Source organism: Lichenostomus cassidix, chromosome 2 (genome assembly GCF_008360975.1).
Source record: "Lichenostomus cassidix isolate B80296 chromosome 2, HeHo_3.0, whole genome shotgun sequence".
Taxonomy (NCBI): domain Eukaryota; kingdom Metazoa; phylum Chordata; class Aves; order Passeriformes; family Meliphagidae; genus Lichenostomus; species Lichenostomus cassidix.
Window position 1 is genome coordinate 85,378,427 of NC_139482.1, and position 27,855 is coordinate 85,406,281.

General features: G+C 38.9%; 1 protein-coding gene across 12 annotated transcripts in view; it reads left to right on the forward strand.

Moving 5' to 3' along the window:
- FHOD3 (formin homology 2 domain containing 3) overlaps positions 1 to 27,855 on the forward strand; it is a 374,055-nt gene that overhangs the window by 271,763 nt on the left and 74,437 nt on the right. For 7 of the 12 annotated variants that reach the window (XM_085052233.1, XM_085052234.1, XM_085052240.1 and 4 more), the window contains 5 exons: positions 4,830 to 4,928; positions 7,244 to 7,621; positions 11,124 to 11,249; positions 21,565 to 21,699; positions 24,183 to 24,233. In XM_085052233.1, coding sequence (XP_084908359.1) covers positions 4,830 to 4,928; positions 7,244 to 7,621; positions 11,124 to 11,249; positions 21,565 to 21,699; positions 24,183 to 24,233 — 789 coding nt within the window. The remainder of the gene's footprint in view (positions 1 to 4,829; positions 4,929 to 7,243; positions 7,622 to 11,123; positions 11,250 to 21,564; positions 21,700 to 24,182; positions 24,234 to 27,855) is intronic. The other 5 variants (XM_085052241.1, XM_085052242.1, XM_085052243.1 and 2 more) reach the window with 3 other exon arrangements.

Consider the following 27,855-nt stretch of genomic DNA (forward strand, 5'->3'; position numbering starts at 1 on the left):
GGGAAGGGAAAAAAGACAGCAGTTTGGCAGGATGACATTTCCCTCTGTAGTAAGGGTCAAAAACAGTCACCTTCAAGTGTTAACCAATATGCATTTCCAAGCTCTGAAAATAGCATTTCTTCTCTCTTTCTGTATATATTTCAGTATATATTGCTCCAAAAGTCTATCTGTATCCTTATTCTGTTTCTTTACCTCTCTGCTCTTAGAAATGTAAAACGGCAGTGCTGTTCAATGATCAGAGAGTTGTGACTCTTGAAGTCTTTGCAAAGCCTTGCCAGTATCTTAAGCAATGCTCTGCTGTCTTGCTATGCTTTGATGTGTCCCAGATAAACCAACTGCAGCAATTAAGCAAGTGTGGAGGCATTGCCTAGGTATTATTTCGCTGTGAAAGTTGTTGCTGATCATATTTTAGGGATAACAAAGTAGCAGGAACCTAAAGCTAAAGAACTAGGAGCTAGAAATTTGTCTATGAATTGTGCCATCTAAGCTATGAAAGTGGAATTTAACCCATAAATTGAGGAAAATAGCAAGCAACAGCAAGAGAAAATAAAATTACATCCACTGTGACTTGTAAATATCTTTCCTTGATGGAATATTTTTCATTTTCTCTTTGTTCACCTGGGGTTCAGGGATGCAGCTGTGTAAGAGGTAAAACAGGTCAGAGGTTTGCAGGAGGAAAACAACCTTGAAAGGAAAATTTGTGAGATTGACTGTAGTATTCAATTTAAAATAATATTATGAAATGGCTAATGGTGGTCTTATTTCACTGAATGTGACTTGTAGTCCTGGTCATAGAATCATAGAATGCTTTGGGTTGGAAGGGTCCTAATAGATCTCATGAATTAACTTTTGTGAGCATTGTAAGGGCAGACCAAAACCTTGGTAGCCTAATTATGGCAAGATCATTATTTTTTCTATTGTTCTATATTCTGGTTCATTACTGGTTACATTCATTCTGAATTAAAATGATTTGAAGCAAAACTTACCTTTATATATTCAAAATTTTCTTTGATACCAAGCAAAGCAGAATGTGTTTCTGTGCTCATGCTTATTTTGTTGGTGTGGTGTTTTGTTTGGTTTGGTTGGGGTTGTTTGTTTGTTGGGGGCTTTTTTGTTCCTTCAGCACAGCCTTTGATTTTTCTTTTAGCTCTACCTTTGGGATTTTTTTGGAGGTGGGTAGTGAGAAACTTGTGTTTCTGGGCTACAAGCTAAAACAAAGAAATCTGAAGTTCTTTCAAGCTGCCTTAATCAAAACTCTGCAGACCAAGAGGTCAGGGAGAGCCTGGAGAAGACAAACTACACTCAGCCTCGTACACATTGCTGAGCTGTAGTATCCAGTGGGACAGAGAGCAAGTCTTGCTGCTTTGAGTTCTCGTGGATAAGAGTTGTTGTCTTCAGTGTGGTGTCTTAGTTTTAAAATCATCCAACTTGGACTAGGTTAGGTGTGTGTACGGTACAATGCCTGGTATCTCAAGGACTCTGCCCCTGCCTTCAGCTAAACTTGTGGATGAGTCCCTTTATTATCATTTCCTTTCATCACCTATGTTTATGAGTGCTTTTTTCTTTGTAGCTTTGAATGACTATTTCATATCAGCCGGACAAGTCTAACTGGCACTCTTTTTATTCCTTTTTTAAAAACTTATTCATAGTAAAAAAGAGAAAAGTTAATCCTTTAGTTCATTTCTGACCCATTTGTCTAGATTTTTTTTTTATTGCTCTAATGGTTCTCTCTTCATAAGCTGCACTTTCACAGTCTTTTTAAGCATGCACATTATTGTAAGGGGCTACAAATACTTTCATGTCAAATGTTAGTTGAAACAACTGAGCAAAACCTGTGCCCTAGAAGATATTTGTTAGTTGCCATGGCCGAAGATATACTTGATAAAGATTTGTGGGCATTTGGGGTTTTGCTTATTTATTTAGTGGGGGTGTTAGCCTGTAGCAGTAATCCATTTTGAAGATGAAAATAAATACAGTGATCATTTTGAAATTTGTTTTCAGTGCTATAAAGCTTTTGTCTAAATATTTCTAATCTGGTACTTTTATCATGGAACTGAAGTAACCCAGAAATAGTCAAGGTTAGCTGAATATATCTGATCCTTCAGCTTTAGCTGAAGGCTTTCCTTCCTGCCACTGGATAAATATTTGCCGTTTTTTAAATGGGAGAGATTCCTCTGCACTACTGAAAAACGTGCTGTCTTCTGCAACCTCATTTAATTGGAAACCTCCCTATAAATCCTTTTTCTTAATTGAATTCTACTATTGCATTGACGCCAAATTTGCATCTGTACATGGGAGGGACAATGAGCTTTTCCACATCATCTCTTCTCCACTCCACACAAAAATGAACACATAACCCTGAACAGTTCCAATGAATTCACAAATCTCTCTGCTGTTGTGTTTGAGCATCTGACTCTAGTGTTTTCCTGTTTTAATAGATATTCACATGGAAATTTTCCTTTTCCACCTTCTAGGAAAGATGTAGTTAGCAGGTACTACCTGTTTTGATGGACAGAATATCTGTCCTCTAACAAGACTGAAATGACTGCCACTATTGCTTTGGTTAAAAGAAAAGCACACATCATTCCTGCCTGTCAGCTTACCCTTCTCCTCTGACCTGTATCTGTTCCCTCTTCTGAGGATACTCAAGGACTCCAAAACTGTGAGTTTAGTTGCTGAAAGAGGACATTCAGAGTGTTGAGCATCTCTCCCATGCACACACATTCTCTTAGTGCAAGTTCCCCTTGACCAAACTTGCTCCCCCAAATTGGAGAGCCTGTCTGCCTCTGTGCACACCAATCATCTCTGCTACCAAGTCACACAGAGCCAGATCTTTCATCTGGCTTTTCCAACCAATTGCCATGTAGTTGCTGCCCTTCTACACTTAATATTAGCAAATGAAAAGAGCTTTCCAATCAAAGCTTCTTCTAAGTTTTGGACCTAGAACTCAAGGAAGGAGTCATTGGCCTGAGAGAAGAATGATCTCTCTGGAATCTCTGAATTTTTTTTCATCTTCTTTCTCCATACAGTATAAACTCCTGTTCTTTCAGCCATGCCCTCATATGGAAGAATAAATTCTCAAAAACTCTTTCAAATTTATGAGATCCACCATATCAGATGAGTATTTCACTTACGATTTGGGGCATTTTCAGACCATTGAGGAGAGGAGAAATTTTGACATCACCTATATGGAATCCTGGTGGGAACTTTAAACACAGCAATAATGGGGACAGTCTTGTTCATATAAGCAATAGCTGTGCTGCCAGCATTATAGGATGCATTGTGCTCTAATCAGAGAACCATGATCCCACAGACCTTCATCAGTTATTTCCCAAACGTGATTGCTGTAGCACTAGCAGGTATGGAAGTTTCCCTTCTTTTTTGCATACCTGCTATTTCCTTTTCACAGGAAATCGCAAAGCTTGAGCTAGTAAGGAGAAGGAATTATATGATTCTTCCCTCATCAAGTCTTTCTTTTCTTTTTTCCAGTGAATGAATCAATGTGTGAAAGTTGAGAGGTGTCTCTGTAAGGGACGTATATGTTTGTGGAGATGACAGGGAGATGAAGAGATGACAACTGAGATGGTTATGTCACTAAACCACCTTAGGAATGCTTGGAAGTTTACTTTGTAAATGTTTGCCAGAGTATTGGAAAAGTTCTAGGTGCTGCCATTTCAGTGGTTATTCTGTAACTGACTCCATATAAATGCAACAAATTTTGGATTGACCCTTTGCATTGCATTCAATGAGTTCATGATCTCACACTATAAATATTCATTACTCTTTTAACATGGAAACTAATTCTAAATGGAAAAAATCCACAGAGCATCTCCTCAGAATTAGAGGAAAGAAAACAAGCTTTCAGGAAAATGCAAGGAATATGAGTCTTACAAACTTCATTACTAATTGCATGTATTCCTTTTTACATGGAGCATAACCTAATGGTTTATGCATCATTAAATCAAGTGGAGAACTGTATCACCTGCAAATGCATCTTCCATGAGTCTGCTGGTTTGGGGAGATGAAAAGCATAGTTAGAAGGGAGAGGAGGCAGACAATATACCCTTTTTAATTATGTTTAATATAGTTTTCCTATTTTACTTATGTGGTTTGTAGGTTATGGAGGCTTTATGCATGACTTACATTTCTCTTGTGCCAGAATTACTGCTGAACTGAAGTCTGCTTTGACCATACTAATGACTCTACTGAAATAATTCATGTACTGGCATCTGATAACTTAAATATTGCTATTTGCAAATAGTCCTGAACTGATTTGGTCTCTCTGTTATTTCTAACTCAATGGTTCACCCTGTTCTGTTTTCCAGTTGAGCTATTGGTTACTTAGAAGGAATGTTTTATTTGGGTTAATTTAGAAAGCGTGATGTCCAGTGCCAGCTGTCCCATGCCAGCACAGCATGTACTGTCCTTAAAGCCAAAAAGACACAACTTAATGACTAATGAGTTGAACATTGGTATTGTCATGAATGTTTTCCATTAATGCCTGTGCAGGTAGAGCAGCCGCAAATGGAAAGCCAAGCTCGAGAAAAAGCGATGGCAGCTTTGAATCTCAAAAATTAATAGTAAAAATGTAAATAGCGGAGAGGATAGCAGTTCTACATTGGTAGCTACCCTTGTGCAAACATATACTTATCAGGAAGGTTTAGATGGCTTTTTGTCTAACATAGGAGGGCCATAACTGCGTCTTCATCAGTGTTTTCCTTCCATTTCTAACTTCATTGCATTTCTTTTTCTGGGGACTCATGTTGTTTTCTCTTCCACCTTCTTTCTTTCCATCCCACTGCATGCCTCTTTCCTTGGTCTCACCTCAGAGAGGACGAGTATGAAGAGGAGGAAGAAGAACAGCCAGTCACAGAGCCCAATACTGAGGATGAGGGGGAGGAAGAGGCCAATAGGCAGGTCAAAGCCAGGTACCAGGATTCAGCATTGTCCCTCCACCTTTTCTTCAGGCTCTGGCATGAACTCACCAGCACAGTGTGCAGCAGCATCCACCTTTTCACTCACATTCCTTGATCACCTGTTAAAGCCACCCCCCAAGCATTTAAAAGCTTTGGGGAAGGGGCTGGGGGGTGACAGTGCTCATGGAAATATATTTACTTACATGGGTTCAGTGCACTACAAACTGTCTGTGCTCACTCCCTTTACGTAATGCTCACAAACCTTAAAAGCTTTAGTGGAAAGAATAGCTCCTAAGCATGGTTTGGTTTAACTTCTTAGTTAAGGGGGTGATGAAACACTACAATGCTTAGCTGAGGATGTTGCTTGGTTTGTTAGGTTTTCTTCTCTATCTTCATAATGCTACCTTATTAGAAATATCTGTTGCTATGCAGTAAATTGACATTTTTTGAATGCTGCCTAGGATTTCTTGTAAGTTTTGCTCATGTTTTAACAGCAAATAATTACTTTGAAGCAAAAATGATATATATGTGTGTATATATATATATATATATATATATATATATAATTTTATGAATACCTGCCCCTCTGTGTATATATAGATATCAGCAAATCACCTATCAATATTCTTGTGCAAAACTTTCCACTTATTTCTCAGATATATATGTATTTGGCATTTGGCAACTTGATCCTAATAAATTGGAAGCAAAAAAATACATTCTTTGTTCCAGACAGCCATTTGATTTAGGTTAAATTATTTGGCTTTGCAACTCAGCAAATGAGATTGGATTTTTTTTTAAATAAACCACATTCATGCAGACGCTGTACAGCACAGAAGGAAGAAAGGAAACTGTTTAATGCATGAATTCCAAAGAAAATACTGTACTGTTGTTATTATTATCTTCCAGTCTGCAAATCTTGCCAATGGCTGCCTGAAATTTCAAAATTAAGTGATAATTTCCTCAAGTCTGATTCTTAAAATTTAAAGCTAAGACACAAGTTACTAGTAAATCTAATGAATATACTAAAATACTGCTTTAAAAAGTGAGGAAGAGCCATCTCAAGACCATAATGTGTTTTTAGGTCATTGGTCTTTTAAGACAATAATCACTTTATGACAACTGGGTGATATTCCCATGACTTTTCTAAGGACCTTCTTTCACTGTCACTGTATCATAGCAAAAGTGATCTGTACCCTGGCCATTCATGTTAGATGCTGTCAGAACAGGCAGGACTGGCCTGGCTTCAGTGTCCCCTGTCAAGCACAGCAGGTGCAGTAGATGAAAGTTTCCAGATTTTCCATTGTGAGAACAATTACCTGGTACAGACCTGATGATTAACTTCATAAGATCCCAACATAAATAACATGTACTGTGTTTTTGTTGCATATGCTGTGCCAAGCCCACAGTCCTCAGATAAGAGCCGTGCCTTCCATGCCTGTAGGGGGATTGCAGAAGTGGTCTTGGGAGAATGAAATCAGCCACTTGCCAAGTGATCAGGCCAAAGCCCATGCACAGTGTTTATGCTGGAGTTACTAGTGAAAACAGACACCCTGGAGTGCAGATCCCATGGCTTTTCACCTGCCTTATGCCTTCTGTCACTCACCAACATCTGCCTTCACTAGAGCAAAGCAGATGTGTTTTGTGTTTCCTTTGATGCAAACTCTGCAAGTCTCTTTGTAACACCAGTATGGAATGCTGACACTCAGAGAAATCAGCTATTAGTGCCTTCATACCTAGACAAATATGTGGTAAGGTGTTACTTTTGAGATCATTCTAAACTTGAATTTTGGCACAACAGTGCTGAGTACTTTTTTATTTTCATCTTTGTTGGATAAATATTTTTAGTAAAAGGATCAGATTCCCAGAAAGGATGATAGTCAGATATCTGGACCTGGTGAAGCAGTCCTGCAGACTGTGTCTTGAAGCATCTGTGCTCCGTGGAACATTTTCCAGTGTGCTGAGTCTGCTTTGAACTACTCTGACAATGCTTTCAACCTAACTTGAAATACACGAAAATTGCTCTGACAATAGTTGTGAAAAGGCTCATGAAAATTAGTTCTGAAACCTGTAGGTTAAATCCCCTCTTTTCCTTTAGAATGAGTTGCTTCCTTTCCCCAGTATTTCCAATCCCAAGAAAAATCCCACCGAGATACAAAGATATGAGTTCTCTTTATTTAAAAAGATGTGATAATTGTCTAAATTTTGGAAGTTTTTGTTTGTCTGACTCTGTTTGGGTTTTTTTGTCCCTACAAGTGTTACTATTTATTATCTCCCTTTGCCCCATTTTTCTCTGCTCTTCCCTTTCTAATGATTTTTTCCTCCTGCAGTGAGGTTCCAGATGTGCGTGAAGCTGTAAAGGAAAACTTTTCACAGTATTCTGATTCTTCAGCTGTCTCCAGTGCCATTTCTGCAGCTGAGAGGTCTCTCGCCTGCTCTAGAGCAAAGAGCTTTTCTAGCAACTCCTCTTCTGTGCCTGATTCATCTGTCTCTCATCATAATTCTGTCTTTTCATCACCATCTTCACCTGCAACAGCATTGCTGAGCTCTCCCCAGAATTCCTCAGCATCCATTACTCCAAAGGCATCTCCAACAGTGGAGAAATTACCTTATGTACCACATAGTCCTTTTCACCTCTTCTCATATGACTTTGAAGAGTCTCCAGCATCTGTGAAAGAGAAGGACACAGAAATGATGAGGGAAAACAGGTAGATTTTATATAGCTGACATTAATTTTTAGATAAATTATTAACACCTTTCAAGAATTTTACAGTGGTAATAATGCTACTCTATGTGTTGTATTATTTCCTGAACATACTGTATTGGTTTTAGCCCTGTAAGCCTGTATTTTGATTTGATATTTTCCCCTTGCTTTTGTTGCCTTCATTTCATCTTACTCTTCTTCCACGTTTGTAGTTAATAAGTATCCTGACCTCCCCTATAGAGCACTGGATAAATAAGGCATGATTTGGGAGATCACAGAAAGGAGCACCGTTTTGCTCTCATTTACAACAATGTTGTTTGCAGACATGATTTCATGAAAATTAATGGAGCTCTTCTGCTATAAAACCAAGAGAGGTCAGATCAGCACTTGAAATTCAGGGGTGAAGTCCTGGCTTCAAAGGCTGAACTGCCAAATCCTGAATTTATTGTTTGATTACAGTGCACATCCGTCTCATGTGCAATTTCAGCTCATGCTTGTAATAAGGATCTATAAAGATAACATAGCACTCAGAACAGACAGTTTTATCTCCACAACATCTGCTGAGTTCAGTTGTTCCTCATGCATTTCTCTTACTTTTTAATTTTAATTTCCCCATCCCACCCGTTTAAAATTTAAAAAAAAATGTTTTTTCTCAGTCTGTTTTCAAGTAAAACAGATTGACAGTAAGTAGCACTAAAAACTGTGATAATCACCTTGAAAAGAGGTTGATGACTTTTGCTGTCTCTCACAGTTGTCAGTGTGCTTTGAATTAGGTGCTGAAAATGTACATTTATATTGTATGTGTATTTATTTCTTCCTCTCTCCAGCAGTCCTGAATTTCTGCATGTGAACAAAAGTTTTGATTCCTTTGATACTTTTAATTTTTGATCTTTCTCTTCTAATAGGTTGGTGTGTTTTGTCGGTTTTTCATTTAGCTGGAAAGCCTGTAAATCCAAGTAGTTTTTGACAAGCGACTTACTTCACATATTTTTCCTTTACCTGCAACTTGAACACTGGAATTCCTCTAAATTTACATTTTTCTTAATAGGTGCATTTTTCCCTTAGACCTCTCACACTCATTTATTGGTCTCCCATTGCTGCTGCTGTTATACTTTAGAGAGTAGATCCCTAAATACCTCCTGTTCCTGCAATATTTAGTATTTCTGCAGTGATTTTTTTTTTTCCCCCTGACCGTCTTTTCTGCTTCTAGTTACTACAAAGGATCAAGGGTGTGGTGTGGGGGTGGGGATTCTTCTGGGTTTATTTGGAGGAAAAGGAGGGCAAAGCTTGGCCAATTTAGTCAGTAATGTGCCCATAAAAAAAGGCAAATGTCTTGGGGGTGAAGGCTCCTAGATAAGACTATTGCATCTACACTGGTGTATATGAGACAAGAAGGGAAAATGGAGGCAATATCCAATACCAGAGAAGCTTATAAAGATAAACTTTGTGTACAGGACTTACCCTGGTGTTCTGGTTTTGCCTGGCTACTATTCCAGCATCTCAGTGTCCCTCTAAATTTAATTCATAGGGATGTTGTGTCCAGACCAGTCCCTCTGAATTTGATGTTATTAATAGTTGTAGGTCTGAGTCCCTAGGAGGTGCATTCCCTCCATTTCCATGAGGGTTACCTTTGGACTAATTTAAATTCCTTGGGCTGAGAAAGGATTCTGCGCAATGTCAGCTTTTTCATGGGGCAGAAGCAAAGCACATGTAATGGTTTTTAAGGTGTCCTTGCAGTTGATAAAAGTGGAAATGGAGGTTTCTGTGTCAGGAATGTACCAAATGACCTCTGAGTTCTTATCAGGACAATGGAGTTTTTTCATCGCTCACTCAGAACAGGCATGGTCAGAAAATTTTCTGGGCTGAGCCTGTCCAAGAGCAGACCCAAGCTAGGTCTGTGCTACCAGGGAAGCTCCACACTGTCCAGCTACACAGCCTCCAGCAGACCACTGTCTCCAGTTTCTAGTTAGTTTTTTTCTAAGGCAAGGAGGCCTGGACAGAAATTACTTCCAGAAAAAGTCCTTTTGTAATTCAGAAACATGCATGTTATAATTTTTTTCAAAAATTAATGCCCTGTCGCTGGACAGTCAGTGTTGTGTCTCAAAAACAGATGGAAGTGGGGGGTGTTTTCTAAATCATAAAACTTGACTTGTTGTCCAAGAGGACATGTTCTCTAAAGCACAGTCCCTTCCATTTTAAAAGCACCTAGCTGAAATCTGTTCTGGTTTTAACGTACAGGTGGGCCTTGGCAGGCAGCAGTGCTGCTGAACCCTAAGGAATGAAGTTTGAAACTTTGAATTAAATTTTGCATGGCTAGATGAGTGTGCTAAAAGGAGCTGAAGGAAACCAACCAGCCTTTTCAAATAAAATTGCTGAGTGAAATTACTGACCGTTGATATGTGCAAGGGAAGAAGCAGCAGAGAAAAGATACGCTGAAGGAGGTTATATTATATCTTGTGAATTATAATAAGGAAAATTATGTTGCTCTATTTCTTGAAATGAATTTTGTCATTTGGATGAGTTGGCCTTTCAGAGCACCAATCTTCAGAGTACCATATGCTTTCCATGTGGGAAAATGGCATTGTCTGTGAACAGAATTAGAGAGAAATATTAGCATTTTACCAAATCAGGAATCTTTTCTTGACATGCTGTTTAAGTACTATGGTTAAAAGGCACAGCAAAGTAACACAACTGCCTTTTCTATTCACTACAGGAGCCAGGATGAAAACATTGATAGAAGGGACTCTGGGGAGGTGGCCGTTCCAGGAGTCCTGGAAACAATTTCTCTTTGATCAGCAAGCTCACATTTGAAGTGAAGCGAGTTTATGGGGTTTTTTAATGGAGAGAAGGGCTGATAGAAATTTCTAAAGCCGTGCTTCCGGAGATATGTCTTTTTAACCATGGTGATGATTTTTTACAGACACTGCAAGAAATGGCACATAAGCTATTACTTATGTTGGGGGAGGGGAGAGAAAATACTGCCAGCTTTAATTGAAAAGAATGTGGTTGCTTTCCATGTTAAATGCAAGCATTTGCAAGTCATGGATGTCAATGTTCAGATCATGTCTCAGGAGTGCTGCTTTTTTCCTTAGTTTTACTAGATATGAATACTCCTGTCTTGGGCTGGTTTGGTCCCTTTTCTAATGGCTGGATATCAGCTCCCAAAACAGCTAATAATTTTGAGTAACTGAGCAGTAATTCAAGTATTCCCATTCTGAGTTGTCACTTGGGAGGACCATTCAAATCTCTCCTTATTTTCCTTACCAATAGCTCACTGTTTGCATCATGTATGTTCATGCCATGGTTGATAGTAAGAGTACATGACTGGTTGCATATTTGGAAGCTGCAAATAGAGCAACATTTTCAGAAGGTGAATGTTTGAGAAATTCTGGGGTACAGGATATCGCTACCACCCCACAAACAAGAGGATTTACTGTTGCATGCCTGTTTGCTGACGGCTTCTTTGTGTCTCTCCCTTTCTCCTACCTTTCTTCCCATTTCTTTAGATACAATAGCTATGGCAGCAGCTCTTACTCTTCTCCACGACCTTATGCTGGTGTGAGTGCCCCTACAACACCCACTACTCGTTATGGGACAACTCTCTCACCGCCTCAGGAGACCAAATCTGACAGGTTTGTAAATTAATCAGTGTTTTGTCAGCTATTCCTTTGCAGACAGGATGAAGGAGATAAATGTAAGCTGTTCTGAATGAGTACTGGAAATAGCATCTAGCCAGGCTTTTTCTAATGCTGGAAAGAAAATGGACAAAGATCTAAATGTGTTCATTTCCCACTCATTCTCAAGCCTTTCTGTCTGCCTTGGTGTTAAAGGCTGGGTGTATTTCCATCCCATTTCTGCTTCGTCCACTTAAATGGATAAAGCAGAGTTACTTCACACATATGTTGTTCTAAGTATTAAAAGGTGAACTAAAACACATTTTCTTTCTTTCCATTTTTAAAAATAAATTCAGATAGATATATTTTCACTTCTATCATCTTAAATCAACTCCAAAATCTTGGAAACGTACTTAGCTCAGGATTTCCTAGGCCATAATTTTGTTCTTTCTTGAAAATACCAGATATATCTCACTGTATTTTATCAAAAGCAAAACATTTCTTGCTCTAGCTACAGCAAACTCCCAATAACCTACCAGTTATCAACTTGCTCTAAAAAAAAATTTGAATGGGAAAAAAACCAGCAACAAAAAAAAAATATTTTAAACAATCAAAATACTCTTTTGAATTATGTAAGGTACTAGGGGAAGGAAAAAGATAGGAACATGTTATGGATACATGAAAGAAATTCTTGGCAAGAGATTTAGACCACCAGAAATTAACTATCTGTTACAACCTGAGAGTAAATGACAGCTTCAAAGGATGTCAAGCTTACTTTAAGAAGGAAAGGTAAAAGTTTTTAATTAATTTAATTCAATAATCTAATATAATAATTAAATAATATCCAATTAGGCCAGATGGGGTTTGGATTGTTTGTTTCGAAACTGGCCTCTAATTCATAAAAATTGCATCTCCCACCCTGTTTTCTGGACTTAAGGTTTTTTGCAGGATCCTTTGTCTGTATTCCAGTTAATTTTTGTTAATGATTTTTTGGCATATTCCTGTATGTGTATGTGTGTTTGTGTGTGCATGTTTTTATGTTTGAATCTTCCTAATGCCTCACATCCTTTCCAGGCTACTACTCAGAATGGTTCAAGTTAGGTTCTTCCAGCATAGATGTATTTCTAGCCATGAGGTATTGATTTAATCCTTTTTTTAAGTGAGTAATTACATTAAGTTTCTCTTTGGAGAAAGGCATTGTTTTTCATTTGCTCATCTTCCTAGAGTACCTTGCCTCGATTTGTCTTTCCTGATCTCAGTTAAATTATTGCCAAGTGAAATGATAGTAAAAAATGCTACATCAGCATTTTCACCCCCTTTTACCTCAGCAAAATAGATGCAAGATAAGCAAGAGTTAAAAGTATCCCACTTCTTTGGAAGTTTAAGATTTCCAAGCCCCTGCTGTTGTAAGCTTCTGATTGCTACTGTGGCAAAGAAACCCCAAAGTGGTCAAACGCTGAGATGGCTAAAGATGGTTGGGCTTGTCCTGCAAGAGGCTGCTGGCGCTGGCCCTGCTCCAGGGAAGAAAGCCAGCTTTCATTTCGGCATGTGCGTAAGTGCCTTGCTGGTTTGGAGCCAAAATGCCTTGGCCCCACAGGATGAAGCTGTAAAATTTGCAGATTCATGGAGAGTCAGGCCAGAGGGGAGCTCTGCAATCATCTGTTGTGACCTGTAATGGGTCTCACAGAAGCTAAATGAAAGACCACTGTACTCTCACGTGTTTTCAAGTGACAGCGCAGGATTTCTCCTGGAAAACATTCCGATATTTATCTTCACTGCTAGGAAAATATTTTATATTTTGAGGCTGGTTTCTCTACCAGCATCTTCCAGCCATCACAACTCATTTTTCTTTTTTCTGTGAAACTGTAAAGTGCTCTACCTTCAGCTGTCAGATTTCTCTTACATGTTCTAAGTGACTGAACACAGTGCTCAGAGTCGCATCTCTGTCTTTCCTTCAGGTTTGCCACTTTCCACCTCACATCATAAAAATCTCCATATTTCTGTTTTAATTTGCAGCTTGCTGTTTATGGTAGTTCTAACTCACCAGGGTTTCTGCATTTTTACATTTGAAGGATGTTACAGCCTGATGCTTCTTGTATATGAGTCTCTGAGAAGTGTGAAAAATGTGTGTACACTGTGGCTGCGTGTTGCCTGCAGAATAGATGCAGTTATTTCTCAAAAGTTAATTGAGTTTACAGTTTCTGATGTCATTTTGTATTATCTTGTTCTTTTTGAGAGTGCTGCCACTGCAGATGTATAGTTCTGCAAGTTCTAAAGAAGTGACTGCTTTGAAGAAGGGCAGAAGCCTTCTTTTATTTCATTGTCCTGAAAGATATACATTGCAGAAATGCTCATGTAGAGATCGATAGATAGAATTTGCTTATTGGAGAGGAGGCAGTGTAGTGCGTGACACAATGCTTGGCACTGATTAGTTATTGGAAAGTATTGTGGAAGTTTTCATAGATAGTCTTCTATGAATGGTGTTTGCCTTAGATTGTGTAAGCATTATCTCCTACCTCCTGATGGTAAAAATTTACACGGATTCAAACACCCAAAAAAGGTTAAAAGATGGGGGGAAGAGGAAGACACTTGATAAGAAGCAGATGCATATCTATGCTTAGCTCTAAGGTGAGTTTTCTGGTTTCAGCTTATGACTACAGTTATGCAAAGCCTTCGCAGAAAGATTCCTGTCTTTTATCATGCAGGGAAGAGCTTCAGATGCAGTTCCTGGTACCGTTTATCTGACCTTCGAGAATGAGGAGGAAGGAAGAAGCAGCATTTAGAGCAGTGCCCAGCACAATGATTCATGATCCATTCACTTGCCCTGACAGGCCTTTCAAACCCTTGGCTGCAGATTGCTTTTGTAAACAAGAGCTACAGCTTAGGTGGAAAGAAGCAGTACGGTTGACATTTTGACATTCATGCTTTTAAAAACCTCTTTGACTGAGATCAGTAGGGAATCATAAGAGCAGCATAAGTCAGTGCAAAAGTAGCTGGGTTTTGTTCTTTGAAATCCACATCATCTATATATTTCTGATTGTACAGCAGAAGAAAAGGCTTATTTTACTGTTTCTAAATTCAGCTGCGGCCTTTTGGCAACTTCTTGCAATGCTGTTGTTCTCTCTCATTTCCCTGGGTTCCCTGTGGAGAGCCATGTTTCTGAAGTGCATATTGCAGCCATGGGAATCCTGCTGAAGGAGGGCAAATTGCAGGGCATTTTCTGTTCAGCCCTTCATTGGGAGAGAAGAAGGGGTGTGTCAGTTCTCTTGTATCTCTCTGCTTGTGAGAGTTGCTGCTGAAAAGTATGACCCAGTCTGCCTGTTTTCAAAGAGTGTTCTGCTCAATAAATACACTGCTCCCATTCTTCATTACTTCAATCTCCAATTAACTCTCTCTCCTCAGTTAATTAAAAAATATATATCACTCTCATAACCTCATAAATTTTAGTAGCAAAGGGGAAGAGCAGTGCAGGACAGAAACACATCAGGGAGAAATGCATTTTTCTGTCCCTCTGAGTTGGCCCCTTGCCTGGGGGCAGAAGGTGTTGTAAGACTAGTCTGTATTTCCATGCCTTATGCTCACACCTAGGATATTTCTGTCTAGCCAAAGACTGCCTTCTCAGACTCTGAATCTAAGACAGTCGCTGAAATTGAAACTGCAGCCTGGAATCTGCAATTGAACATCAAACTTGTTACTTGCAAAGCTTCATCCCCCCTCATAGTGTCCTTCTGGTGGTGAAGTGTTCACATTGTTGATCATAGCTATCCTTAGAGGAAATCACAAAGGGACTTAACTTCTGAGGCAAGAGCTCCTAAAATCAGCACCAACTTTAATTCATTCCACTACCAGAAAAATATCCTGCTGGTGTGTTTGCCAGGGTGGGTTTTTTTCTCATGCATTTGCCAGCAGATGGTTCCCCCTGGGCCTGACAGTCCAACAGTAGTACAGTTAGCCTAGCTCAGAAAGCCTTCTCAGGGCACTGCCTGCCTAAGGAGCAGGAGTTCATGGTCTCACCTCTGTCTGTTAAATCAAATGCCAGAAAGTTCAGCTTGCAAAGATCCACTTCTTGAGCCTCTTGGCCAGTCACTGTGAACATAGTCTCCACCTCTGTCTGGTCCCTCAGAAGTTCTTCCAAATCTCCAAGCTTGGTACAGGCCTGCTGTGGCATTTTCAGATTATTGCTGTTTGAAGCATCTCCAGCTTTTCCAGAGTGTTAGAAAATATGCTTAGAAATATGAACTATATTTCACATTCTTTAATGTGTTTTCCATCTTACTTGCTTTGGGATCTAAAGCAATACATTACCTTGAGCTCCCATGATGCAGGGCCTTGAATGCTGAATGTTCATTTCCATGTTCTTCCATATCTTTTAAAGGAAATGTACCTTCAAACATTTATTTCTAAAACAGGTCACAGACAGTGAGATTAGCATGCCTAGATTATAGGAGTTTGTTTTTTTTTTTTCTCCCCTGACACCTAAAGACCATACCTGAAGCATAAGCACAACGTGCAGCAAAAGTCTGCAAATACTCTGAAGGTTTATTCCCTTTCCTGATGCCTGAAATACTGACTTGCTGGAAATCTTGTGCCTTCTTTCAAATTTCTCTCTCTTTAAAGCAAAACAAAACAAAACAAAAAAACTGCTTGAGAATGCAAAACAGCTTTTCAGTTAGATTTTCTGCTAAAATTAAAGGTCTCAGTAATTAACAACATCAGGGAGATTCTGCTGGACGAAGTGATGAAGCTTCTTGGCAAGTTTTTTTTGTTGTTTTTTTTTTATTTTTTTGGGGTGGTTTTTTTTGTTAGCCGTTTATCCCTAATTTGTGCTTTGCAGTTCCCTTACTCTAGCTGTACCTGGTGTAAGGGAACTGCAGGTACCTTTTACCTTAAGCACTAAGGTAAACCAGAAACTTATGAAACAAAACGTGCTATACAGCCTATAAAGCTCCTGCTCTCCCAAGAACAGCTCCTCTTTCCTTGGCTTTGTATTTCTTTCTGAGAGCCCAGACGTGTGTATTTCTGGGCTCTCGGACTAGAGATCATGATGATGTTTCCCTGTGGTAAATGCCAAGCACATCTCTCACTCTGAGTAACATAATGAGGAGGGGATAGCTTGGTAGCTGATAATAGTGGCCCAGGGCAAAAGCCTCAATTTTATTGCTGAGATTTTAAGAGGAAAAACGACCTTAGGAATTACTTGATGATTTACAGTTTGGGAAGCAGTGGTGGCTTACTTACTGGCCTAGCTGCTTGTCAAACTACTGTGTAAGCAACATTCTTGATTGCAGCTTTGTGGACTTCATCATAGGGCATATGTTTAAACAGAAGCATGAGCTGGTTATGGTTTCAGGCTGCAGAGTTGCTGGCTGAACAAGCCATGTGCAGTGCTGGTGCTCAGGGCACACCCACCTTATGTGGATCCACACATGGCCTCTGCAAGTCGCTTCCATGGAAGTTGTAACTCACATGAGGATGAGAACCTGCAGATTGGAGAAAGACAGAAGCATAGTATAAAACCTGCACAGGTCAGCTGGAAGAGGACAGTGTATGTAGAAAGTCCTTGTGCATTTCCCAGGCTCTGTGCAGCTCTGTCCTGCTGTAGCTTTAATTTGGGTAGTCCCCCATGCCACTTAAAAGTCTAACATTAATCAGTTCTTCTCTTGGTCATTCTCAAGTTTCTTTCTTGAAGGAAGCATTAGTCAGTAGTTTTATCACTCAATTTTCTGTTTATTTTTGAGAGAAGTTTTGTAAAGATTCCTGAAGTAATGTTTAGTCTGTTTGCAAAGTCTTATAACAACATGCTTTTGAATTTGCCGTGTCATGTAGGGAGACATAACACACAGGGAGTTTCTTTAACTGTGAAAAGCAATATGGCTCTTGGCAGCTTTGCCTCCCCTTTGTCTCTTTCTAAGCTGGAAAGCGGATTTATTTTGTTAAAGCCAAGAGACATTTAGAGTTACTTAAGGCCTGAGTAGGAGCTGCCGACTGTTGTACCCTCCCTGTAACATTCCCATGGCTGCCGGAACAGGAGCACTTTGCAAAATTAGGTAATTAGTGCTTCCTTATTAAAGTTATTAATGACTCTGACCCATGTTGTATTAAAGACAATCCTGAATATTAACCTTATGACCTAGAGGGATTTCCTCTCATAATCATCTGTTAATTTTTTTAGCTCTTAAAAATACACATTTGTATTTTGTATTCTTTCTGTGAACAATCATTTCTATTTAGCAAATTTTAAAAATCCAACTAAACAGAGGGAAAGGCAGCCACAAAAGAGTATGTCAGAGCTTACATGAATAAAGAACATCTGAAGTTCAGAATCTCAGTTTTGCTGCAACAAAGCGGCTTAGAGTAAGAGAAATATTTTCTTCAGTTTGCAACAAGTTTAGAGTAATTCAGGGCAAATATTCCCCTCCACAATGAATAATCCATGATGGATTATTTTCAGAAAACTGCAAGAATTTGCAAAAAAGTGTGAGAGATCTTGTGTCTGCCTGAATTTGTGTTTATCATAATTATTGCTAATTCACTGCTGTGTTAAATGCTGCAGGTCAGGCTAGCTGAATTTTTATTCAGAAGAGCTTTGGCCTACAGTCAGCATTTTGGCTTTGTATCCTCTGGTCTGTGTCTATTTTATAGTCTTCTTTTTCTTTTTCTTTTTTTTTTTTTTTCCTATACTTTCCTTTGCCTGTCTCTTCATCCAGTAAGATAAGTAAATAATGACCTCTTTGACCCCAGGTCTTGATGCTGTGGTGAGGAGCTCTATTCACAACTCCACAGACCTAGACATTTTCTTGCAGTGTATTTTCTTTCTGGAATGAGAATGTAGCTTGTTTAGCTCTTACTGGTTTTAACAGCAGGCATAAAAAAGCTTTTCTTAACATTTTTTATATTAACAATCCATTCTTAATAGCCTTGCATTCTCTACAAGTCTAAAAAAAGTAGCCAGAGTTAGCATTCTTCTGGATTGTATTTGTGGAAATGAGCAAATGGTTGATATTACCAGCTGGTAGCATATGACACCAACACTGAAATGCTGGCATATATTAGCTATAACCCCATTTTGCAAGTGATTGCTCTATTATGCTTTCATTGAGTATTCACATTCTCTTTTCTGTTAAAATCTCTTATCACCTTTGATTCAATGCCAGAAGTTTTTTAGCCTTTTTCTTGCTTATCCATTTTTAAAATGCAGCCTACAGCATTAAGACTTAAAAATTCCTGAGGCCTGAAGGCGCTGTCACCCTTCAAACAGTATCAAAGCAACAAAATTACCCAAAGGCTCAGCCCAAGCCATCCCACCAGCTGGTTTGGCCAGTCATGCTGCCATTTGCAGTTCAAGTATGTGTTCACCGAAAGGAAACATTTACTTCAAGTGTTATTGCCAGAGAAATAGAGGAACAAAAATTATATTTTGTAGACAAACTGTACGTAGAGAAATCCCTTTTCAAATTGTTTAGAATGCTTGATGTATGCCTCTTAATGCTTGCTTTTCCTCTGGCTGCTTTGCAGGTTTGTACACCCTGAAAGTAACCTGCTTACCCCAGATTTAGTTTATGCACATGTAGAAATTTACCAACAGAGTTTACTAAATACTAAAATCTGTGCATTTACACTTGGAGTTCTCATTAAAAAGAGCATTGGTGCACCCAAACACCAGCTGAGCTACAGTGTTTGATAGCAGCAGGGAAGCTGTGAGTTTGTGAGGCTTCATAAGGCAAATGGTGTCAGCATTTGGTGTGAGGTGTGGTCCCCACCGAGGGCAGATGTGTGTGGTTGAGTGGGCTGGCGACCGCAGGGTGTAACCACTCAGCGAGCACTAACTCAGCCATAGCAGTGCTGTTTGTTTGCCTGCCCTGTTCTAAATGTGACTGAAGACCCAAAACCTTGACTGTTTGTGCTTTAAGAAGTGAGTGCCTCACAAGGAGTCAGCTTAACGTGTTCCTGTCTATTTAATGATGACTCTGTGAACAGAACCTTCTGGCGGCTTGGGCTGCTAGATTTGACCATTTCTTGCAGCACGCTGTTGTACACAATATGGCTGTGTACAATACATCTGCAAATTTTAGCCCAATGAGCAGTGGGCTGTGCTAGAGCCCAAACTCTGCTAGATCAAACCTGCAAACAAGGTGTTTTAGCATGTGGAGGTATTTTACTACTAGGGTTAGCTTAGATTCCTGTCTGCAGGACTAAGCTGTGCATCTCCATGTGATTTCCCTGTAATCCCTTGAATAAGAATGTTCATTTAATGTAGGGCTTCAAAGAGCTCAAGGTTTCCAACCTGCTAGATGATGTGGAGGCCTGCAATCCCTCCTTTGGTCTCAGCATCACCCCATCCTTCCCCTTAATTTTCCTTCAGTCTTTTTTTAAGCTATACTTTCCTTTGACTCTAAATGGAGTTTGCAGACTTCATGGCAGCTGAGCAGGATGGGATATCAAGCTGAATACACAAAACAGATAGAAGCACAGCCTTGATAGGGACCCTCTTTTGCCATCTCTCCTAGTTTATTTCCATATATCTTCACATGGAGGCAGTGTTCATTTTTCCCCTTCTAAGAGTAATTCCTGATGTTATATCCAGCCATATAGCCACGGTTTTTCATGCTACCACAGCGATGGAGCTCTAGCTTTTGAATTTTAGTACAGTGGTGCTACTGTTTCTGCTAAGAGCTTTCTCTTGAAACATGCACTAAGAGGTCAAAAGTTAAAATAAATTTAAAATATGCTCAAGGGAAAATTCACCACACGTACTTGACTGTCAGGGTTTGAGGATTTTTTCCCCCTTTTCTTAGTGCTGAAGCATATTAGAGATTTTTATGGTTTTGAGTGTGATCCAGCATTGATACTGTAGCTTTGGAGGAGTGCCAGCAGGGACGCTTACAGAATATCAAGTTTTATACCATCTTATGTAATGTTTATGCGGGTGGGATATGACATATTGAAATTCAATTTATCGAAATTATTGACATTATATTCATACTGCCCTGTTGCCAGTGGGGCTAAAATGGCTGTGTTTTGTGGTGTTGCTGTTTGTACAGACACAGACACTCAGGGAAGATAGGTTTGCATTAGCATTTTTGCTTCTCCTGCACCTATTTTCACTAGTGAACTGGTGCCATTATGGTAAATGCCTGCACTGTGCAGCCATAGGCAAGTAAATAAATAAGGGAAAGGGTCTAAATTCTTTAAAATAAGGAAAATTTATTCAGGTTTGCATTACTGGTTAAGGAACCTTCCTCTAGGCAGGGTTTAGCTTCTTTTCACAAAAGGCAGTATCTATTTCTCTCATTAATCCTTTCATTGCAAAACTCATGTTACAACAATGCACAGAAACCGCTCTACATGAGTTATGTCTTTTTGATTTTATCAGTCTAATTCAATCAGTGTGGATCTGTATAAAGCTACCCTGTACAATACAGATTTTTTTCCTGTCTAAGAGAAAGGCGTGTTTACTCTGAGGTCACTCTGTTGCCATGTGAGAGGTTGGTGGTACCAATACCACCATGTTTGGGGAAGGTTGTGTAAGAGGACCCATTCTCCCAGACAAAGTACTACTTACAGTAAAACCAATAAAAAATCTATGTCAACACTAAACTGTACGTGAATGTAAATGTAGCTTTATGTATATGAAAAGTCTGTACTGTAGAGGCCATAATTTCTGATGGTTTTCAAGAATGGCTTGAGAAGACTGTCCCTGTGTGTTTTACTGATATGTTCTTGTATGTGATTCATTTTGCTCTTACAGCCCATGCAGCAGGGAAATTATAACAACTGAACTTCTTAATGTATGGAGGAAAAATATGCCTGATACTTAAGAAAGCATTCAAATTCTATAGGGCAGTTCTGACATCTTCCTTTACTTTTGTTTTTCTGTATACAATATTCTCAGGTGTTTGTGACACATCTGTTTTTAACATCATTGCATAACATGTTTGAAAAGTACTGAAAAATTATTGCAGTTTCTTTAAAATTTAAAAAATCCTTTAAAGAATTCTGCTTTTCCATTAACAGGATTATAAAGTTTAAAAAAATATTTAGACAATATTGCAGTTGAAATAGACTGAAGAATTTTTACACATACTTTATTTGTGCTTCAGAAATTTGGCAATTTAAGAAGCCTACCCTAATTGTTTTTCTTAAGCTCATCACAGAATCTATAATCAATTTAGCAAGAAGACATGTGGCCAGTGCTTTGAAAGATCCATACATAAATATTGCCATGTCATTCTGCTGGTTGGGATTATGTTACTTGCTGAATGATTGCTACTCATTTTTTGCCAGTATAATCAATAAAAGTGACACTGAGAAATCTGATCTTCCTTTTTTGCAGGCCAGCTTTGGGTGGTCTCCTTACATCATCTTTTCGGCAGCACCAGGAGTCCTTGGCAGCAGAAAGAGAAAGACGGCGTCAGGAGAGAGAAGAAAGGTTACAAAGGATAGAACGTGAAGAAAGAAACAAATTCAAGTAGGACCCAAATTTGCTCTTGCTCTCTTGCTTTAATGTGTGATAGATTAGTCAATCATTGAGACATTCAACTGCAAAATAATTGAATTGATGAATAGTTTGTCTCTTCGGATACTTTTCTTGATCTAAGTATCTTAAAAACTGAAAAACACATCACAAATTTTGGCATTTAATAAACCAGCAATTTTTTTTAATGCAGCCAGCTATACTGCCTGGGTATCTACAGAGGCTCAGTTTTGTTAGCTAATATGCTCACCAAAGTATAATCTCAGTGAGGCATAGGGTTCGAAGGTGAAACAGTGGGACAGAGTTATCAAGAAGGGAGGAAGGGACAGCACTGAAACATCTTTTTGCTGTTACGCGAAGTATAAATGTTTTGCTGGATAGTAGTGGTTTCTAATTACTTTTTCATGCTTTTCTGAACATGTGCCTCTTCCTCCTGGAAACAAGAGACAGAAAGTAATTACCAAAATTTCTGTCCAAACCTTGGCCAGACAAATGTCACAGCTGAATGCAGGACTTTGCATTTTCCCATCTGAGAAAATGTGTGATGGGGGATCCTAGGGTGTGCTGCCTGAGGATAATAAGAGACAAGCTGCCTCATCCTCTTAAATCCATGCCTGGAAATCCTAGTACAGACTTTAACAAAGACTTCCGTGGGCCAAGGATAGGTATGGAATCTATAACTGAAATTGTTTTCCCACAGTCTGAAGAGTGTACACCAAGAAATCAATTTGTTTCCTCGCAGACAGGAGTGAAAAGTAAACATATTTTTAGTACTTAGAAGATATAATGCAATAACTTAAAGAATGGTAATATAAATGTTTTGTAGCCTTAGAATTGGTAGTTATGGAGAAGATGGCACGGGGTTTCATGTGAGCTTGTTTATTAGAATGCAGGATTGTTTTCACTGTAATCATCTCTTTAGTAAGAAGTGGAAACAGGCTGTGATTCTGTGAATTTGGAAAGAGGAGTAACTTACAAGTGGTTGATTGATATTCTCCTGGCTCCAGAAGATAGCTAGTTTAGAAGGAAATGAGAGGCAGAGGGAAGGTGGAAGAGCACCATAATAGGATCTTTGGCAGCCAACAGCTGCCCAAGTTCTCCTGAAACAGAAACAATAAGGTCTCAGTCTTCCAACCTCTTCCAAAAACTCTCCCTCTAAGTGGTATCATCAGGGTTCAGCAGGCTGCCATGGACAGCCAACATGATCTTTCAGAAAGGAAACTCCCAGACCGAAAAAGCCAACAGGGCATTTGGCAAATCTGTTTGAATAACAGATCTGCACATTTCAGTAGAGGTTGGATACAGTAGTTGTTCTGTTGCTAAAAGAGGTTTCTTAAATTCAGGAAAAAAATACGTTTTCATCCCTTTATTTCAGAGTCAGAAGCCGATTAACTAAACACCGTGCCTGTGTGACATATTTGACATGATTTTTCAATGCCTAGTGTTTTCATCTTTTGGATTTGAGCTCTGTGATCACCCAAAAGTTATAACTTTTGTTTGAGCAGAGGGTCTCCAAAGCCACCAGACTTCTCAGACAGACAGCATCCCGCAGTTGATTAAACAGTCTGGCAGGAGGAGGACAAAGTCACAGCAAGAAGTCATGGACAGTTTCATAAGAGTTCCTGGGATTGCATTATCATATCATCAGTCTGGCTAGAAACCCAGTCTCTGAAGATGTACTTTTGATTAAAAATAGCACTTGCAATTCAGTCTTTAAACTCGTGAGCAGTACTGGATTTACCATCATGACTCATTTGTTATCTCATTCTTTCCAACTCTGCTTCAAGAACATTGCACTAGGTTCTGGCACCATTATTGACAAATTGAGGATAATTTAAAGGAGAGCATCACTAGTTGTGAAAGAGCTGGAGGATAGGAGATCTGGAGGATTAGGAGAGGAGCTACAAAGCTTCATAAGCTATTGCTAAATAAAGGAATGCTTTACAGAATGACCACTTTTCTCAGTGGGACTACTGTAGCCATTGCATATGTAGAACAATATGTCCTAAAATATAGTGTTTATTCTTCAGCTGAAGGGAAGAGTGAAAGTTGTCAGAGGGGAAAGAGATCTGCTGACAATTTCCTAGAATACTCTTAAAATATTGTAAAAGTATAACCAGTTCAGAATTCAAAGCCTGTGGACATGGCCTGAAACACTAATGTGTGTTTCCTGTTAAAGGACTTTTGAAGAGCACTTGCAAGCAGATGTTTGATAGCTATTGGTATAATAGATGATAAGTAATTCTTTTAATGACACATTATAAAGAGAACATATAGTGGCTATTAATAAAATGTATGCATGGATAAGTGTACAGTTTTCAGCAATTTTTACAAAAACAAACAGTTTTTGTCAACAACAACCTTCATTGTCTCTGACCAGTTTGTTCCAGTCTTGGTTTCTCCTACTGTGCTTATACTGCTGCTGCTTACCTTTTTCTTCTGGTTTCTGCTGCAATTTACTGTAATTCTCTTTTTAGCCGTGATTATTTAGACAAAAGAGAAGAACTAAGACAAGCAAGAGAAGAGAGGTTTGTATATCCTGCATCCATCCTTCCCTTTGTTTGTTTGCACTTCCTATATTCTTCACTGTGGAGCTGTCATGTGTTTATGTTTTTAACTCTGCTTGCGCAAAACACTTTTATTCCAAAAGACTTCTATAAGAAAGAAGTTGTTAAATTAAAGAGGAGAATGAATTCCAGCTGTAAGCACAGCAATAAATGAACAGCAGTGAGAATGCTTAAGAATGATTGATGATCTTTTATCTATTTGTGTGGGAAATAAGCTTACCCCATTTGCCTCAGAAATTTGCCCAAATTTAGTAGTTATAAATTGAATAAACTTGGCTTTTTCACCCAGTGGGTCCCAAGCTTTCTGGAGGGTCAAAAGAAAAGGCAACTGAGGATAAAGGAAATTGGGGTCACAAGCATTGCAAAACTGCAGTGACAGGCTGATGGAAATGGTTCTGACCCACTCTCAGCATATTTTGATCTTTGAGAGCCAAGTTTTCTTTGCCGATCTCTCTAAACATCAGCAAGTAAATTACAAAGCTTAGCAGTGTTTATCATTGTGGCATTGTTTTAATTTTATTTAAAGAGCATATTTAAAGAGACTGAGGGTTTGGGATTTTTTCTTCCTATTTTGTTTTAATTCAATGAAATAGTTTAGAAGCTCTGGGCTAGGCTGGGAGGTATGTGCTTATGAAAGCATATTTTTCAAGGCATACTCAACTAAAGACCTTTGCCTTTCAGTAGCTTCATCTCTACCTCCACTAGTAATTGCATCCTGGAGGGAGCACTTGTTTTTACGTGGAAAATATGCAAGTTAGTGCTCAAATAAATGAAAAATCATCCAGAGTGCTTCAGTTCTGCTTTTATGGTCCTTTAGAGATTACTCTCTGGAGATACTTTTGAATTGTCAAGAACTGGAATTACATTATCAAAATAAGAGAGCAACAATCTCAAAAATCATTGTGTTGCAGTGTTTTTACTTGGTTTTTTGGGGTTTTTTTGTTTGGTTTTTTTTTTTTTTTTGGTTGCTTTTTTGGTTTTGGGTTTTTTCACAAAATCATCTTACAGGAGACAGACTTTTTCTGCAGACTGAAGTCCTAGCTACTTAGCTGAAGTAGCTAATATTAAAAAATTATTTTAACATCTCTACAAGTAAGAAAAGGTGGATAGGTTTTCCTTTGTCCTTCCAGTCAAAACAATTACATGTATTTTAAAGCATTTTCTGAAATAAAATGCATCTGAGCACATAAGCATCATAGACTGATCTGAGCTGAGTAAAACCTTTCTCAGTGAGCATGCTCGTCTGCAAGTTTTGAAACAAATTGAAAGTGAGTTCTCCAGGATTCTCAAGTTGTTAGGGAAAATTCCAGCTGTAGTATTTCTGGGGAAGTGTTCACCATCAATGCTGTGCAATCTGAGAATATTTCACTGTTCATTAGGATTTTTTTTTATCCTTAGGGCTCTTTTGAACTGAGATGTTAAACTATCAGTTCTTACACGTAAAGAGGAAAGACATGTTTGCTTTGACAGCACATAAATATTGGTGAAAACTTCTGCAAATGATGTCTTGCACCAGTAGTGTATTACACTGTCATTCTGTAACTACTTTTTTAACAAGCACCTTTGCACAAAGGCAGTTTTATTTCCTATAGGAAAGTTGCATGTTGACTTGTTTTAGGAGAGTGCATAGACTATAAGAAAATCCTATAGTCGAGATGCCTAAAATCCTAATGAAAAACTGATTTGTGTGTTTCCTCCATATCAGTTCTTGTTGTTCTGTGGTTTGAGACTTTTCCCTTTCCTTAGTTGGGTGTTTCCCAGTGGTAATTAAAGAATAAAACCATGCAAGGTGAGCTCCCAAGCCCTCTCTAGAGTGCGGTACAGCTCAAATGCTCTGCACCCCATGACTTTGTTGGTGCATTAACATTTTAAATTGCCTCAGGGCATTACTCAGATACCTAGAGAACTCACAATGATAATTTCATCTACTTGAAATCCAGTGTTATGTTCATGAGGAATACCAAATGGATAGCCACAGACTTTTGGCTCATTATCTATAGAGAAGAGTCAGCATAGGTGTGATGATCTCTGCAGCTTTCCATGATTTAAAAGAATATGGCAGCATATACAATGTCAATCCTGTAGTGGAGGTATGGTAGCTCATCCTTTCAGCTCCTTCAGGATTTCACCTTCACAAGACTTTGCATATCTGCTGCTGGCATTCAATCATTCATTATTAAGATATTTGGTCAGAAACAGAAAAATAACCTAAATAATGTCATTTTATCGAGTGTGAAGCATTAAAACCTGATCCGTGATTTTTTTTTTCATTTCTCAGCTATATCTATTTAATATGCTTCCCATTTGATAATAACTAAAAAACTAGTTATGCTGATGTGCTGCCTTTGGAGTTGCTGTTCTGGTTCAGTTTTTGGTTTCAGTAGAATAATCAGATACATTTTGAGAAGTCACCTCTTCATGAGAGTCTGTGCTTTGCTGGTTGGCAGTGCAGCACTCAACTGCAGAAAATATTACAGCACCTGAAAAAGAACTGAGGACAGTAACACATTGTAGGTCCCATTATAGAAGGATCCATCCAGATCTTTGGTGTAGTCTGTTGGCAAACTGCAAAAGCCCCTTGGCAGCAGCCAGCTGGGCTGTACCTGTTTGTGCCAAGGGATCAATTTGAATGGCTCTTTATGAGTCTGGAGTCCCATCTGCTCTGCTTGTGAGGAGGCGGAAGGCACAGTATGCAAGTGACCAACGTTCAAAGAAAGAGTGGCTTCATGAACTGAAGCAACATTTCATGCTGATGCCAGAGAAAGGCTTTCCCCTCTATTGAAAAGGCAAGATTCAGTCTCAAGAATTGGCTTCACGTTAGAACTGTAAACAGTTCCTATTTTATAACCATGCAAGTATGTAGCTTGTTATATTTTCATCCAGAGTCTGTAGGGGTTCTTTTTCTTGCAGAATTTGTTCAAAGCCTGTGCATACCTCTGGAGGAATAAAAGAAAATGGGTTTGTTCTTCATTATTGCTGTTTGCAATAAGGCAAATTGCCTCTGAAAACACAAGGACTGCTCTTCAAAGAGACATTTCTGTGCTCTATATGGATGTTTGCAAATGTGCATGCGTGTGTGGCTACCACATGTACTAAGCATGTTTGTTACCACATATGGCTGACTTCTTTACCCTCCCTGCTTTTAGTGCACCCTCATACACTAATTTGGGCTGTCAGTGATGCAGAAGAGGGGAGGAGAGGTGTTCCCTGTTATGAAGTGTTTACAACAGTGTGTTATAGGGAATGACCAGAGTGTTGCAGGGACATAAGCAGTAGTCTCGATTAACCTGTTTAACAGCTCACTTGTGGATATGGCAAACAGTCTAAAGCCCGATCCAGCTGTATTCATGAATTTATTCCTTAGCAAATAATGGTGGATAAAATTAGCAGACATCTGGAACAGGCACATATTTAAAAGTTATTTTGGTCGAAATGTATAAAGCATACTATGAAGAATATGATTGGTAGCTGGTCTTAATAAACAGTTAGTGAGTTCTGCCTGCCTAAAATGCAAAACAGATGTATCTTTGTTCTTTTAAAGTGACTTTGATGAATAAACTACATGTGACGTCAGGTACAAGCT